Below are 17,731 nucleotides of genomic sequence, written 5' to 3'. Positions count from 1 at the left end.
TCTCTAAATCTGTCATGCTTCACTTTGCCGGAGTACCACAGCCAAGCCACAGATTTAAGATCAGGCATTTTAACCATACATTTACCTTTCACTACGACCGCATTTTTAGAGATAGCTAAAAAAAACTCAGGTAAATGGTATGTACATTTTTACAGAGAATATGGAGCTATAATTATTTCTTTCATGCTCCTTCTGGTTCATTTCAAAATCTGGAAAAAGCAGTTTTTTGAAACACCTTGTAGATTTGAGGGAAAACACCTTGTATCAATTTAAAATTTATGTGTGCAAACAGGGGAATTCCAAGATTTATATATTTGACTAGCTGCTCTGTATAATATCTTAAAATATAAATCTATCTTGACTTTGTAAACTAACATTAGCCAAATATAAAGCTTTGAAATGTAAAATTTCATTACAAAAAAGCTTTTCCATTTTACGTCTACAAAAATACTCATATTATTAGTTGTATCTACTCTCCATGAAATTATTAACAGTGCCAGCACCAATTATGAGGAACCAGATAACAAATTTGAATGGGCAAAGAAAATTATTTCAAGATGTAAACCAAAACACAAAATGTGGACAAAAACAGGGTAATTTTATATTGTTTATTAGCAAAACTACTCAATCTATCATTTTGTCCATCTGAATTTTCTAAACTCCCATTTAATGTATAAAGCTTAAATGTTTTATGATGTTTCCTTTGAAATGAACATCCAATTTAACCATTATTTGTTCCATTTGTTTGTCGGTAAAGAAAGGAGAGTCATATTACAGGGAAAATATGAAAATATGATTTACACAGCTACTTCTATGTATTAAAACAAGGGGATCAGTTATTGTACAGTAAATATATTACAAATAAGAATGATGACAAAAATAACTTTAAACCATTCTTAGATTATTTAGGAATGATGTGAAAATTTTGACAGCTTTTCATACAACAATTGATGTATGCAGATCAATTACAGATTGTAATCGCATACATCAACTCTTTTCTAATTCTCGAGGTAATAGTTGATTTAAATTTGCCCCATAGTGATGTAATTAATTGTTCTTGTATACAAGAAAATAGCTTAAAATCACTACAGGACCAGTAAGTAAATTCAATGTAGAGTAGAACACACTCAACTCAGTGGTTACCAAGATACCAAGCTTCTGATGAACAGATATTGTTCTATTATGTATGATAGAATATTAGATGCACTTTTAGATTCTACGCAGGAAATGGCCTAAAACACTCCCATGAATTAACTCTAAAACCATCACAACTGTGATTGGTTTTTGAGCAGTAATAGCCTTTTGATTAACTGAATTCTAACAGAAGTAAGAGCGGTGTATTTCTTGCAGGCTTGCTTTAAGTAACATTCATTAGACAATAAACCTGACACTACTTATTCATGTCATTCTGTTGACAAAGCAGCAGTATGTACCATTTTCCTGTATTTTGTATGACCCCTTGTAATCATCAAGGATCAATCTGAGAGCAACTTAATACATTGACAAATAATAAATAGAGGCTGGCTGCTAGCATCACTAGGATGTTTCCTCTAAAATAACAGACAAAAATATTTAAGCATGCTTAAACTCTCAAAATTTTAAACATTTCTTTAATATATTTCAGGTTATTGTAGAAATTATCTTAACCAATGCATCAACTTATTTGATACTGTTACAATGGTTTACAAAGAAGATATAAACATACAAGATGAAGAAGGTAAAATTACCATGATTGATAATATATCTTTTATATAAATTATAATTAATCACAAGCTTCATTATTAAAATACTATGTTTACAATCAGGAAGAACACCTCTTGTAACGGCAGGTGGTGATTCTCATTTTAAAAAAATTAAACAGGCTGGTGGTGATTTTGGACAAAGTCAATGTGGAGGTATGATTATTTTTACAGAAATAATATTTCATTTGTATTTATTTTAAATCCTTACACTTATAATAGAAAAAAAATCTTAATAGATTTTGAAGCAAACTTAAACAATTACATTTTTAATTATATTTTAGCAACATATATAATCTACAAGACAGGAGGTAAATGTTCAATAATAAACCTTTGATTAACCCCTTACAGTCGGGCCACTTGCCGCACCTTAATCAGTCGGGGGGGGGGGGGGAGGGGGCTAAATTTTTTTGTGCAAGTCCCCTGTTTGATAATGAATTTCCGACCTTTTACAAGTCTAAGTAAATTTTCGCTTCCTTCACCCTTTTATTTAACAACCTTTGTTTTAAGGTCTTTTTTTACTTAAAAATTTCAAATGGCTGTAATTTTCTTATTTTTGAAGCTAGAAGAAAATTTTTTTTCCAGAAAATGTTTATCTTTATGTAAATTTTACATTAGAAATATCAAAATATTAATTTCAGCGGCCGCAGCTGTACTTGGCAGCTGCCAGCCGCTGCAGTCGGCGGTCGGCGGGAAAACGGCGGCAGACCTTCATGAAATTTTAATACGTTATGTAGACATGTAAGAAAAGCTTATGTTTAAAATTTGAAGTCTCTAAGTCAAAAATTGCAGCCACAGGAGCCTTTTAAAGATTTCTGGAGACCTGGAGGATCAGGACCTGCAGGATCATACCTGGAACCTGAAAGTGACTTGAACACCTGTATTTTATATAAGGATGTACTACTAGAGGATTTTTTTGTATTTTAGTATGATAAAATGCTTTGTTTTAGTCAAAAAAAATATTTTTGCACTTTACCTGGATGACCCTGCCAGGTTTGCTGGCATCCTGTGCCCGCCAGGATGGAGATATTTAAAAAATTTCAACTCTCAGTTATGTGTCATATCCATACTTAAAAAGTCATGCAGTTTGGGCTCTTTATCTTTCAAACACAGAAAATGAGATAGAAAAAACCGGATGGGGGGGCGTTCAACGCCCCCCCCCCCCTCCCGACCGTTAAGGGTAAATAAGCCTAGTTCTTAATAAATTTGGAAGGAAAATAAAAATAAAAAAGGATGCAACAAATAAACATTGACATATTTAAAGCAACAATGCAATTAACATTCAACAAAATCTAGAATTCTGAACAAGTAAATCTGTTCCAATTCATATTTTCTTCCTTTAATTTCATAAAGATTCTATATCACCGAAGTCTGATGTAACTTTAAAGAAATCATTCCATATTTCAGCCTGGCTATAATATATATAATACTTCTTTTACAGCTTTGTTTGCAGCATCAAAACTTGGAGACTATATGGAAGTAAAGAATATATTGAAAACTGGTCATTTTTTTGTTGATGAAACAACCTCTGAAGGTAACATTTTTTAGACAGAGTAAAGAAATTTTAGTCCCAGAAGCTGTTTCATTAAGATTAGTTAAAATCATATGCATTATCTATTAGATAATGTGACTATTTTAAAAATTTACTCAAATTCTCCAAAGAGTCAATAATTGTAAAAAGAAAAAGATTTGATTTGCTTTGGGTAAAAATAATTATCTGTACTCAAAACATTGAATCATAAAATATCTTATAAAAAATATTGAATTCTGAAATTCCATTTCCTCAAAATTACTCATATATTTATTAACTATCTATATATATATTTATCTATCTATTTATCCATCTATTTATCCATATATTTATCTATTTATATATCTATTCATTTATCTATCTATTTATCTAACTAATTATCTATCCATTTATCTATCTATTTATACATCTATTTATCTATCTATCAATCTGAATATAAGTTTATCTATCTATCTATTTGATATATATCTAACTATCTATCTATTACCTATATTATGAACTTGAGCATGAGCTAGGGGCCAAACTACTGGCAGTACAGACTTTCAATGCACAAAAATATAATTGACGTTAGAAGGCAAACTAAAAATTTCCATTATTCAAGAATCTAAGGTTTTCTTTAAGTAAGCAACATAGTAAAAATTGGCATAATACTGGTCTTTTTTGTTTATTGTGTAAGTATAGCACGCTCCGAATGCACATAAAAACCTTATCTATATCAGATTTTTTTGGTGGCTTACAATACCAGTTCTTATATTATCTGGAGTAAATATCTATCTGTACCTATCTATCTATATTTATATCTATATATCTAACTATCTTTCTGTCTATCTTACTATCTTTCTATCTATCTATATCTATCCATATACCTCTTTCTGTATATCTATAACTGTACTCTGAACTAAAGAATATATAATGTAACTAATATATTTATATCTAGGATGGACAAGTCTTATGTATGCAGCACAGAATGGAAAAACAGAAATAGTCAGACTACTTCTAGAATATGGAGCCGATGTCAACATTAAAGATAATGATGGTTAGTTACATAGTATTTTTTTAATATATAGTATATCTTTAGTATATTCTATCTAACTATCTATATATTCATTTACATATCTATCTATTTCTGTATACCTCTCTCTGTATATCTATAACTGTACTCTGAACTAAAGAATATATAATGTAAATAATATATTTATATCTAGGTTACACAAGTCTTATGTGGGCAGCAATGGGTGAGAACACAGAAACAGTCAGTCTACTTCTAGACTATGGAGCCGATGTCAATCATAAAGCTAATACTGGTTAGTTACATAATATTATTATACTATATTCGTATATTGTATCTGTAGTATATTCTATCTTTATCTTTATATCCATTTATCGGTATACCTCTCTCTGTATATCTATACCTGCACTCTGAACTAAATAATATATAATGTAACTAATATATTTATATCTAGGATGGACCAGTCTTATGCATGCAGCATACAATGGATATAGAGAAACAGTGAGGATACTTCTAGATCATGGAGCAGATATCAACCATAAAGATGATAAGGGTTAGTTACATAGTATTTTTTTAATATATAGTATATCTTTAGTATATTCTATCTAACTATCTATATATTCATTTACATATCTATCTATTTCTGTATACCACTCTCTTCATATCTGTAACTGTAATCTGAACTAAAGAATATGTTGGGTAACAAATATATTTATATCTAGGAAGGACATGTCTTATGGTTGCAGCAGGGTATAGAAACACAGAAGTAGTCAAACTACTTCTAGAATATGGAGCTGATGTCAACTATAAAGATAATGATGGTTAGTTACATAATATTATTATATTATATAGTGTATATTTAGTATATTCTATCTATCTATCTATCTATAGTCTAAATATTGATCTCTGTACACCATTCTCTGTATATCTATAACTGTACCCTGAGCTAAAGAATATATAAAGTATCTAATACATATATTTATATCTAGGTAAGACAAGTCTTATGTTTGCAGCACAGTATGGAAACACAGAAGTAGTCAGAATACTTCTAGAACATGGAGCCGATGTCAACTATAAAGCTAATAATGGTTAGTTACATAATATTATTATACTATATTTGTATATCTTTAGTTACAGTTTGTTCTATCTATCTATATATATGTATCTATGTACATATATATATAAATATATATCTGTTTATTAATCTTAATATCTATTTATCTATCTATATATCTCTCTATCTAACTATCTATCTATTTATCAATCTTATGCACAAATACGTAAATTTTCCTTCCAACTTTATCTCTCTCTCTCTCTATCTCTCTCTTTCTCTATTTCTATCTCTACCTATCTCTCTACTCAGTAATACTTTGCTATGTTGCTTGTCCATTTACCTTGGAAACATTATGTTTATGTGTACAATTCAAATATAGTTTATGCCAACTTTATAAACTAAATAAAAGGTTTATGGCTGATATATTAACAACAATAGCAATATTATGACTATCATCATTTAACATGAACAAATTTTCACATGGTTAATATTATATTATCAAATAATCAATAAATATCATAGGGTACACAGCTCTGGATGAGGCTCTTAATGAATATCCTTGGGACACTGAAGAAGGAATAAAAGGAAAGAAAGAAATACAAGAAATACTTAGAGAATATGGTAAGCTTGGTTAATATTATAAGTATGTTCATCCTAATCTTTCATTCGGCTTTTAATGTTTTTTTTCTATATGTCAGATAAATAACTATATATATATAACTTAAAAAATTAAGATCCCTTTCCCCACTGATCAACCTGAGTTACAGATTTAGGAAAACTTAAAATTTTTTGATTCTTGGATTGTTTCAGGCTATTTTTATGTTTCCTCCCATTAAATAACAAATACATTTTATGCATAGCGCTGGCAATACAATAAAAAAATTTAAATGGTGTTAAAATTAATTTTTTCAGGAGGAAAGTGTAACCGTTGGTGTTAGTCTAACTTACAACAAGGTAAAACAATTAAATAAATCATAGAGATAATAAGAATGAAGAACAAAAAAGTTATATTTATCAGTGCATTCTCTCAAAGTGCCTAGGGAGCACAGACCCCTCCTAAAAGGGTAATAAAAGATAAGGAGTATTTATTCATTTTCTTCTCTGTATATACATTTAGTAACTGCTATTTGTTTACTTAGCTTATTATCTAATTATATCAGAAATGTATATCTATTATAATCCTTAATCTATAACTATTTAAATGTTTATGGCATAAGAAGTTTATCTTTCTATCTATAAATATATTTATTTATCTTTATATCTATATCTATATATTTGCCTATCTCAAAATATCTAATCTAAAAATCACAATAAACAGATAAAAAAACTTTTCTAATTTTTAGTTTTTCTTTATCTATATCTATGATTTTTTTCCAGTTTTTCTGTTTAAATCTTATATCTGTTATTGATTCCAATATAATTTTGATTAATTAATATAACAATTATTTCAGAACAGAACAGCTTTGGGTTAACAGAATGATTACCTACAAATGCTTTATAATCTGCATTTTTTTAAAAAAATTGATTATTGTATGATTCATGATTTTCAAAATAAGAATATTTAGATTTTAAATTTTTTTTACTTATCATTTTAATTTTGTTTAATATCTAGGCTTCTTTTGATTTACTTTGTCTGTCAGTTACAAGTATGAAAGACCTATTTTAACTTAAATCTTGAGTCTTAAAAAAATTGTTTATTTGTTCTAAAAGGTTTTAAGGATATTATCAATCATTGACTCTTAATATGATTTGATAGATGTTAGTTATTGTATTTCAGTGTTGGTATTCTCATGCTGAATTGTCATTTTTATCCTATTATAACTAGGATGTCAATATCCATGAAGATGCTTAGCTCAGCAGAAGGTCGACTTTTGATTATTAATGCCTGACAAAAATATTTACATGCTTGATGATACAAGCAAAAATCTTACTATCAGAAACTCTGGCAAGGTTCCTAATAAATAAGTCTACAAGAAATTGTTTATAAATTTGTTGGAAAACTGAGTTAATACAGAATATACAGTAAAAAGGCATAATTTTAGCATTTAGCACGATCTTAAGTTATACACACAGGCAAACATCCTGTTACTTTTATAATAGGATTACTATACACATTATAAAACAATATTATTATTCTGCCGCAAAAAAACCTACAATTTGAAAAATTAAACTTTAGGTGAGATACACAACTCTCCCTGAAAAATTGTCCCTAGAAAAGAAATTCCCCTTAAATGCTTCTATTTCCTTTTTTAAAAACTAAAATATTAAGCAGAGTGGGTCGACTTAAGAGCCACTAGAGGCTTCTAGAGGCGTAGCCTCTAGTATATTATAGATAATTTAGCTTCTATTGCGTCCTTAGAAACAGGGTTCGGAAGCCGCGCTATCAGCCGCGCGGCTGCGGCTGCGGCTGAATCCTAATTTGCGGCTGTGGCTGCGGCTGCGGCTGCTTAAAGTTATGGAAGTGGCTGAGGCTGAGAGTGGCTGAGGCTTAGTGCGGCTGAGAGTGGCTGCGGCTGAATGCGGCTGAGGCTTAATAAGAATTGGGGTGGCTGAGGCTTACAGTGGCTGAATTGGAATTTTGTGGCTGAGGCTTCGAGCGGCTGAGGCTTACAGTGGCTGAGGGTGGCTGAGGCTTACAGTGGCTGAAGGATTTGTGGCTGAGGCTGCGGCTTACTGAAAGCCACGCGGCTCATAGCGGCTGCGGCTTACAGTGGCTGATTGGAAAATTAAGCCGCGCGGCTGAGTGAGGCTGAGAGTGGCTGATAACATAATTAAGCCTCGCGGCTGATTCTGAGGCTGCGGCTTACTGAAAGCCGTGCGGCTGAGGCTGTGGCTGAATTAAATTCAGCCGCGCAGCTGAATGCGGCTGCGGCTGAATACAATATTAAGCCTTGCGGCTGATCTTATGGCTGATTATAAAATAAGCTTTGCAGCTGAGGCTTCGGCTAAATTGGATTTTTTAAATGCATTCTAGGACATTTTTTGGAGAGTTGAGGGTGGTTAGGGGTTGTGAGAATAAGAGTGGAGGGAAGAGGGGGGAGGACAGCAGGATTTTTTCAAATGTTTGATTCAGAATTAGTACCCAAATTTTATACTGGTACCCAAAGTTTTATACTGGTACCCAGAGTTTATTCTGGTACCCAAAGTTTTATTCTAGTACCCAAAGTTTTATACTGGTACCCAAAATTATATACTAGTACTCAAATTTTATTCTGGTACCCAAAGTTTTATTCTAGTACCCAAAGTTTTATACTGGTACTCAAAGTTTTATACTGGTACCCAAAGTTTTAGTCTGGTACCCAAAGTTTTATAATGGTACCCAAAGTTTTAGACTAGAACCCAAAGTTTTATACTGGTACCCAAATTTTACTGGTAACCAAAGTTTTAGACTGGTACACAAAGTTTTATACTGGTACCCAAATTTTACTGGTACCCAAAATTTTATACTGGTACCCAAAGTTTTATTCTGGTACCCAAAGTTTTATACTGGTACCCAAAGTTTTATACTGGTACCCAAAATTTTATACTGGTACCCAAAGTTTTATACTGGTACCCAAAGTTTTATACTAGTACCCAAAATTATATACTAGTACTCAAATTTTATTCTGGTATCCAAAGTTTTATTCTAGTACCCAAAGTTTTATACTAGTACTCAAAGTTTTATACTGGTACCCAAAGTTTTTATACAGGTACCCAAAGTTTTAGACTAGTACTCAAATTTTATACTGGTACCCAAAGTTTTATACTGGTACCCAAAGTTTTAAACTGGTACCCAAAGTTTTATACTGGTACTAAAAATGTATACTGGTACACAAAGTTTTTTACTGGTACCCAAAGTTTTATACTAGAACCCAAAGTTTTATACTGGTACCCAAAGTTTTATACTGGTACCAAAAGTTTTATACTGGTACTAAAAATTTATACTGGTACCCAAAGTTTTTTACTGGTACCCAAAGTTTTATACAGGTACCCAAATTTTATACTGGTACCCAAAGTTTTATACTGGTACCCAAAGTTTTATACAGTTACCCAAATTTTATACTGGTACCCAAATTTTATACTGGTACCCAAAGTTTTATACTGGTACCCAAAGTTTTATACTGGTACCCAAAGTTTTATACTGGTACCCAAAATTTTATACTAATACCTAAAATTTTGTTTTAATATTGGTACCCAAAGTTTTATACTGGTACCTTAAGTTTTATACGAGTACCCAAAGTTTTATACTGGTACCCAAATTTTATATTGGTACCCAAAGTTTTATACTGGTACCCAAAGTTTTATACTGGTACCCAAAATTTTATACTAATAGCCAAAAATTTATTCTGGTACCCAAAGTTTTATACTGGTACCCAAAGTTTTATACAAGTTTTTTAGCAGTAGGAATTTATTTCAACATCTTTAGTTATGATGCAGTACAAAGCCTATCAACTCCCAGACGACGAGCCGATGCGCTACATGTTGAGCCACGGTCGAGGGTTTCTATGACATTAACTCAAGGTCCAACAACCCTGGATAACTAAGGGGAATTATATCTTTCCTTTGCGCCTGTTCATGTTGCACACCAAGCACCTAGGAACCATTTAATGTCTTCAGTTATAACGCAGTGTCTGCGCGAGATTCGAACCTATTTCATCCCTGATGACAAGCAGATGCGCTACTTGTTGAACCTTGGGGAACCAATTCTTTCCTTTTCTGTATTAGTTTAAGTGACATCTATCCAGCAACCAACTTTTTTTATTGAACTACCTGCCTGAAAGTTTTATGGTAATGAGTTACGCCTGTTTATAAGCCAAGGAAATCCTCCTACTCTAACTTTACATGTTGCACACCTGCCATAGCAGCAGTAGGAACCATTTAATGTCTTCAGTTATAACGCAGTGTCTGGCCGAGATTCGAACCTATTACCTCCCTGATGACAAGCAGATGCGCTTCTTGTTGAACCTTGGATAATTAAGGGGAACCAATTCTTTCCAATTTAAGTGACATCTATCCAGCAACCAACTACCTGCCAGAAAGTCCTATGGTAATGAGTTACGCCTGTTTACGAGCCAAGGAAATCCTCATACTCTAACTTTACATGTTGCATACCTGGCATAGCTGCAGTAGGAACCATTTAACGTCATTAGTTTTCACGCAGTGTCTGGCCAAGATTCGAACCTATTACCTCCATGATGACAAGCAGATGCGCTACATGTTGAGCCATGGTACGCAGGTTAAATTTGTCTTAAAAATAATCGTCTTTAAAATGCTTATCATATGTACACTTGCAATAAATGTATTAGTCATAAAAACTTACCTCTTATGAAAAATGTTTTTTTTTACAAAAGTGCTTTTTATTACAATTATTCATGGGTATAATTTTTATGACTAACTTTTTATGTCACATAATCTTAATGACAATGTAATTATGAAGTTATTACAAAAAATACTAAACAATAGGTACTGGAAAAAGAAGAACTGAATTAAAATAATTTTTTGGGGGGTAGGGTGATTTTTATTGGGTGGGGAGGGCCAGGGCGAGTAAATCCCATTTTTAATTTTGGGGTGATGTTTAATTTTTTTTCTAAGGCAATTTTTTTCTGGTAGTGTGATGGTACCCTCCCCCAAAATAGTTGTAAACCTTCCCAGTACCTATAAGAAAGACAGACAAACAAACAGACATCATAATACTTAATGATCTAAAAATAAGACAAATTTTCATTTTGAAATATTGGAGCTCTGATAGCTTTTTGGTACGGTAACAGCTTTGAACCATCTATCATCCGGGTTCGAATCCCAGAAGAAAAAAAAATTGGGGGGGATGAAGGGTGACTTTTATTATTTTTTTTATGGGAAAATAGGGGGGAGTTTGGTTGAGCACCCACCAGTTTTAATTTTAGTTTTTTAAAAAATTCAAAAACTTGGAAAAGGCAATTTAAAAAGTTTTCATTAGTTCAGTAGTTATCGAATTCTTAATCTACAGACAAAATAACTCTCCATACAAATCTTTTTTTTTGCATAACTTTTTCAGTGTCTCTCATCAACCACAACGTATTAAATACATTTAAAATTGAAGAAATATCTAAGTAGGAGAAGCTTAATTATATATAACAAGTATTGCGTACCTAAACGGAAAAATAATAGAGAAGCTACTATATAACTTGAGTATCACAAAAATTGATTGCCCCCTGTGAGGTTTGAACTCACAGTCCCTAGTTTACAAGACGAGTGCTCTACCATTGAGCTAAATAGGCCACTTGTACAAGAAAAAAATTTAAGATAATACAAATTCATAGTAAATATTAAGTAAATTCTGAAAAATTTGTATCTTTTAAAAACAATAAAATTAGGCAAACGTCAGTAGGGCAGTTACCCTATAAATAGTATTCAATAATATTCATAAGTATCAACGTTCAAAAACGTATTGCTCCTGGTGAAATTCGAACTTATAACCCCGGCATAACAGTGTAGAAGAACCGTGCGCTAACTGATTGCGCTACTGGAGCTCTTACATTACAGGTTCAAACTTTTTGTAGTTGTTCGAGATGGTAGTTTCTATGTTGTAATTTTAAAAAAAACTTAAGATAAAATTTTTATAAAAGAATATAAAAAAATTTAAAAGTATAACATTTAAAAAAATTATTTTTGGGCGATGGAAATGTCTGACCCCCACCCCAAAATTAGCTCAAAACCATCCAATGTCAATATATATATAACTAGCGGCTACGCCCCTAGAGGCCTCTAGGGGGCACTTGAGGAAGAGAGAGAGTCAAATTTAATAACCCAATTTCTTATTTTAAATTTTTAAAGAAAAGTAAACAAAAAATTTTTTTTTGGGGGGGGGAATTTTTTTTTTTAGGGGGGGGGGGCTCCCCCCTCATTTTTAATTTAAGTTTAAAAAATTTAAAAATTTTTTTCTTTATTTGAGGGGGGGGGGATTTTTAATTTTTTGGGGGGGTTGGGGGTGTCCCACCCCCAAAAAAATAGTTATAAACCTTCCCAGGACCTATGAGAAGCTACCCTGTTAAGGAGAACCCGATCGATTCAGCGGTTAGAGAGATCCTTCGGTACAGACACACAGATACACAGACACATAGACATCCTGTTACTGTAGTAAAAGGATTCCTGAGAAGGACAACATTGTCAGTTCAGTGGTTGCTGAGATCTTAAGCTTCAGACAGACAAAATTAAATGAAAATTAAGCCCCGCGGCTGAATTGACGGCTGAGGCTTGTACTAATTTAGCACCTGCGGCTGCGGCTGGGGCTTACAATATCTCAGCCGCGCGGCTGTGTCAAAGCTGCGGCTGAATTTAAAAAATTAAGCTGCGGCTGAGGCTGCGGCTTACAAATATCAAGCCGCACGGCTGCGGCTGCGGCATAATCATAACTTTGCAGCTGCGGCTGAGGCTTTCTTGAAGCCGCGCGGCTGAGTGCGGCTGCGGCTTCAAATTATTAACAGCCGCGCGGCTGAGTGTGGCTGAGGCTTCCCCAACTATAAGCCGCGCTGCTGATTGCGGCTGAGGCTTAGAGGGGCGTTGGCTGAATGAGGCTTAATGCGGCTGAGGCTTAATGTGGCTGAATTGGAGTTTTGTGGCTGAGGCTTACAATGGCTGAGGCTTACAGTGGCTGAATGCGGCTGAGGCTTACAGTGGCTTATGTTTCTTTAAGCCGCGCGGCTGCGACTAAGGCTGAGGCTTATTGGGTGGCTGAGGAAGCCGCGCGGCTGATTTTGAGGCTTCTCGTAAGCCGCGCGGCTGATGGTGGCTGAGGCTGAGGCTGCGGCTGCGGCTTCCGAACCCTGCTTAGAAAGTTTATAACTATTTTGGTGGAGGGTACCACAACTCTCTCAATAGCTAAAAAAAATCCGCCGTCCAAGTTTTCCCATAGTTTTTCTACAAGGATCATAGTAGGTACATATAGTGGTATAGAAAATAATAGGTAAATATAGAGTTATAGAAAATCTTTGAGAAAATATTTATATAAACTTGATTATCATACCATTCGCCATTTGCCATTTCAGAAATCAAATGAATAATACAATTATTTCAATAAAATAAAATTTGAAATGATCACAGGGACTTTCTGATGACAACTTTAACATATTTTATTGGAATGTTTAAAAATTTTAACAATAAATTATAATCTAAAGAAGAAGTAATTTTGTATATAATTATTGGGGTTGTACATTAATTTATCGGTCATTGTCTTATCCCTTTACATTCCTGTTTGGTTGGTTTTAATTGTAGGCGCTGTCCATTTGGATCTTATAAGAAAATTGGCGATAAAATAAGATTACTATGATGGCAAATTAACAAAATTATCAATTCTGTGGGTTTAAATTAATGGTTGAAAAGTTTAGACAATGATAGTTTGTACAAACAAATCAAATCCCAAAAGTTTTTAATCAAACAAAAGTGTTAAAATTATTTTGGACCAGTATAATTTACAGTCCAATGTCTCCTCCCCTCAGTTCGTTTCCAATACCTTTGATCATATTTGTTGAACTTTGATTTAATGAATGTTGTCATCCTTGTTTATAAAATATTTTACCTTAGTTGATGCTTATTAAATTTTCATTTTTCAGATGCAAATAAAAACAAAAATTTTATCTTTATAATTCACGGATTTTTCACTTTTTATTTGACGGATTTTTTTTTAATTTTAATACTTGAAATATCTTCTAATGTTGAGGTAAAACAAGAATGACAACATTCATAAAAGCTGAAATAGTAGGATAAATAAACATTAACACTTGTAGAGTGTCAGAACTGAATAACATCAGAATATCCTACTATATAAAGTAACAAGGTTTTTCTGTCTGTAGCGAAGGATCTCGCCAACCACTGAACTGATATGGTTCTTCTTTTTAGTAAAGCTTCTTATAGGTCTTGATGTGGTTTTAGGCTTTTTTTTGCTCTTGAATATAGAGCCCCTAGATGCTTGGGACGCAGCCTCTAGTAAATATATAAAGCTGTTACTAAATTTTATGGGGGGTTAGATTTTTTCCTACAACACAATTATTCCCAATCGTCTTAGCACTCATTCTAATTTAAATTTGTGGATGCTTTTCCAATAATCGGCAGCAGCACATCTAGTAATTTTATACAGCTGCTTCTGTGGATTAGGGTAGGTGTGGCTCCAGCTTAGGGTTGCTATTGCTGAGGGTAGAGAATGAACTAAACTACATAACTTTTGTGTCACTTTTCTCCCATCTCTTTTGAAGAGATTTTCTTTCTCCCTTCCCTTTTTCTTTTCAGAAATGTATATGAAGTCACAGTAATCGTCTTCAAAAGTGACACAATAGTTATGTAGTTTATTCTTTCTCCTGAGGATAATATATGAAGATAGAGTATGGTTTAGGGCAGATGAGGATTTAAGTGACAGATTCTTTCTCTTAGCCCCAGGAAAGCTCTCTCGAATATGCGCGGGTGTTACTGAGAGTGGCTGACATTTAAATAGCATAAAAATAATTTGATAATTCCTTATTTAACGAACATCTGCTAGATAGCTCTCTCTCTCTCTCTCTCTCTCACTCACTCACTCTTTTTTTTTCTCTCTCTTTCATCTTTCTCTTTCTCGCTTCCTCTCTCTCTTTCTCTCTCTCTCTCTCTCTCTCTCTCTCTCTCTCTCTCTCTCTCTCTCTCTCTCTCACTCTCTCTCTCTCTCTCTCTCTAATACAATTTTGTATAGCTCATATTTTCACGAAGCTTTGCAAACATTTTTCGTAATTGTCCTTAAAATATATTTTTTGCTGTTGGAACACCATTTATATTGTATGTATGTATTTTTTGATGCTTTCACACAAAGTTCTTTTTGAGCATTGATAAACCCCCTCCCCCCTCTAATTTTAGAAAATAATTGAAAGGGAGGTGGGGAAGGTTTCCTAGGACTAAATCCTGCCATGCTCTTACCCTATGAGGCTACCCAATACCCAATATAACCTAACCTAACCTGACTTACAAACTAAAAATATAACACCCCTCCCCCTTTATCACTTTGTTTGAAAAAATAAGTAGGATTGGAGGGAGGGGGGGGGGGTATCAGTGCTTCACAAGATACTTTGTGTAAAAGCACCTATTATTTTTGTCCTGCTTCAGTTAATAAGTTACATCATTACTGATTATACACAAGAAAAACTCATCTATTTAGACGGTGTACACTTTTTAGCATAATGAAATATTTTATGTGGTGTTTAATAGGTATTTTTTTAAAGCGTACCTTTTTACGTTCATTTGTTATAAAAAGCATGTTAGAATCATCATGTATTATCATGTTAATGGGCCAAGGCATTTTCAAACTCTAATTTTATGTCCCGCATAAATGTAAGAGGCTTTCCGAGATATTTATCATATCGTATTATAGACAGCATCCCGCGGATAGTAAAATGAAAAATTATAAAAAAAATTCCAGTTTGGTTAACCAGGTATTATCTGTAGAAAATGGTCTATGATGCAATACGGTACACGTTTTTTCAATGTGGCTGAGAACTGGTTCTAATCAAGAAGATATAAATCGGTTTTGAAGCCATGATGGAAACAACATTCTAAAATAATCGATATAATATTACTTGGATGTTGCACCAGATTTTCATATACTCTAATAAAGTGATGCTCGCAGCTGGCTAAAATAACGATACTACAAATCCACCCAATCCCTTCTCCTTCCCTACTGTATGAAGGAACTGACCAAAAATTGAAGTCTATATTAGCAACCTAAAATCATGAAAAGAAAAAGAAGTAACGGGTTTCTTCGTATTTTCACATTAGCTTCTTGTAGGTCATTTTAGGTTAGGTTATGAAATAGGCCTCCCACAGGGGCTAGAAAGAGGAAAAATGGTACTATGAAAAAACGAGGAAACCTGCTTCTTCTTTTTCTTTCCATGATCCATTCCTATAATCCAGGTATAATTCTGGCAGCTGAACACGTGTTGTCAGCAGGTGATTGTGATGGACACTCTAATCAGACTGGACAATGCATCAGAACTTTACAGGTATAGAAATTTTATATAAGCTTTTTAAAAGCGAAGCTTTTCTATAATTAGGGTCGGTCCGTCCATTCGTCCGTCCGTCCGAGATAGATAGCTTTTATTCGTTAATTTAGGCATGTTAGAATTGTCCTATCGACTTTAAACTTTGCATGGTGATTCCTGTGGTAGTTAGGTACGATTTAGAAAGCGTAGCAACTCTATAATTATTACCAGAATGTCCGTACGTCCATTTTAAACATGTTGATTTTTCTAACAACAAATTTTTATGTGATCTAATTATCATAAAGTGACCTGTCACGTCGGAGGGAAATACATAAAGGGGTGATGATTCCGTGCATTCTCTTGTATTCCCCAAACCACCTGCAGCATAACCCCTTTCTAGACCAGTCTCTCCTTTTATCAATACAACTCTCTTCCTCTTTACTCTCCCCTTTTCTCCTGCGCAATTTCACCACCTAACCAACCCAAATTTTTTCTTTGAAATTCTCCGTCACTTTTTTCACCGCATCTTACACCCTTTTTCGCGCACCGACAAAGATATAGAATAAACACCAATACCTCGGGGACACGAATCATTATTACCACAAACAACAGACGTTTTTTTACATATTATAAATCTGCAAGAGTCAACAATCAAGTCAATTGTTTTTCCGTATCTAGATCTCTGCGCATACCCCTTCCCTAGCCCAAATCATCATAAATTTAGCGTATCAACAATATAATTCTGGGAACTATTAAAATGATTGATAACACGTGTACTTAAACTTTTAACTAATTTATCTAAATACAAACTTTAATTATTTTTCGCAATTTATTATTTTTCGCAATTTACTTACTTACTTATTTATTATTCATTACTTACCATCCATTTAATATCCATAATTATAGCTACTTCATACAAGTTTCTCCGTTAACCTAAACCTAGATTTAACAGCAAATCATATTCTGATTTTTAAATCTTTCATCCGAAATTATAAGACTATAATCGAAACTGTCTAATTTTATTAATTTCTTATTATTCTTTATATGCTCTGGTTTATCTCCAGCGTTAGTAAATCTACATAATTTTCTCTTTAACATAACCTTAGATATATATCATTATTGCTTCTGGACAAATACTTATCTATTCAGTTTTTTTTACTTAACTATTTAATCATAAATATACGAGATTCCCCCACACCTAGGATCTCGTATCTCTCTTTGATGCTTGGGTCTGCCTCACGGGGCTTTCTCAGGATAAGGACAGGCATACGAGTGAACTAACAAATACAGCCGTCGGCCCCTACGGGGTCACAATCACTGAAATACTGTCCTCCCTTACGACGTATACTGTAGAAATTCTGGGTAGCAAATATGCATACAAACTGTTATTAAATATACTATTTCAAAATTCATAATTATCTTGTCTTTTATATATATATCAAGTAT

At 33.3% G+C, this 17,731-nt stretch overlaps 1 protein-coding gene and 2 long non-coding RNA genes across 3 annotated transcripts in view; all 3 read left to right on the top strand.

The window, feature by feature from the left end:
* Positions 1-466: 466 nt before the first annotated feature.
* On the top strand, positions 467-959 carry LOC145307439 (uncharacterized). The gene is made up of 2 exons (XR_013875467.1): positions 467-593; positions 910-959. It is a non-coding gene; the product is annotated as an uncharacterized LOC145307439 (long non-coding RNA).
* Positions 960-4,738: 3,779 nt separating this feature from the next.
* LOC145306728 (uncharacterized) overlaps positions 4,739-17,731 on the top strand; it is a 108,333-nt gene continuing 95,340 nt past the window's right edge. Inside the window, exons 1-4 of the mRNA XM_080149007.1 lie at positions 4,739-4,832; positions 5,002-5,100; positions 5,856-5,954; positions 6,246-6,287. Coding sequence (XP_080005133.1) covers positions 4,748-4,832; positions 5,002-5,100; positions 5,856-5,954; positions 6,246-6,271 — 309 coding nt within the window. The 5' untranslated portion in view covers positions 4,739-4,747 and the 3' untranslated portion in view covers positions 6,272-6,287. The remainder of the gene's footprint in view (positions 4,833-5,001; positions 5,101-5,855; positions 5,955-6,245; positions 6,288-17,731) is intronic.
* LOC145307337 (uncharacterized) overlaps positions 15,412-17,731 on the top strand; it is a 2,746-nt gene continuing 426 nt past the window's right edge. The window contains exons 1-2 of the long non-coding RNA XR_013875401.1: positions 15,412-15,515; positions 16,218-16,306. This is a non-coding gene — a long non-coding RNA (uncharacterized LOC145307337). The remainder of the gene's footprint in view (positions 15,516-16,217; positions 16,307-17,731) is intronic.

This window comes from Acartia tonsa, chromosome 15 (assembly GCF_053477335.1).
Source record: "Acartia tonsa isolate MP-2025a chromosome 15, ASM5347733v1, whole genome shotgun sequence".
NCBI classification, from domain to species: domain Eukaryota; kingdom Metazoa; phylum Arthropoda; class Copepoda; order Calanoida; family Acartiidae; genus Acartia; species Acartia tonsa.
The sequence above is the reverse complement of the archived record's forward strand: the minus strand, read 5'-3'. Positions and strand labels throughout refer to the sequence as shown.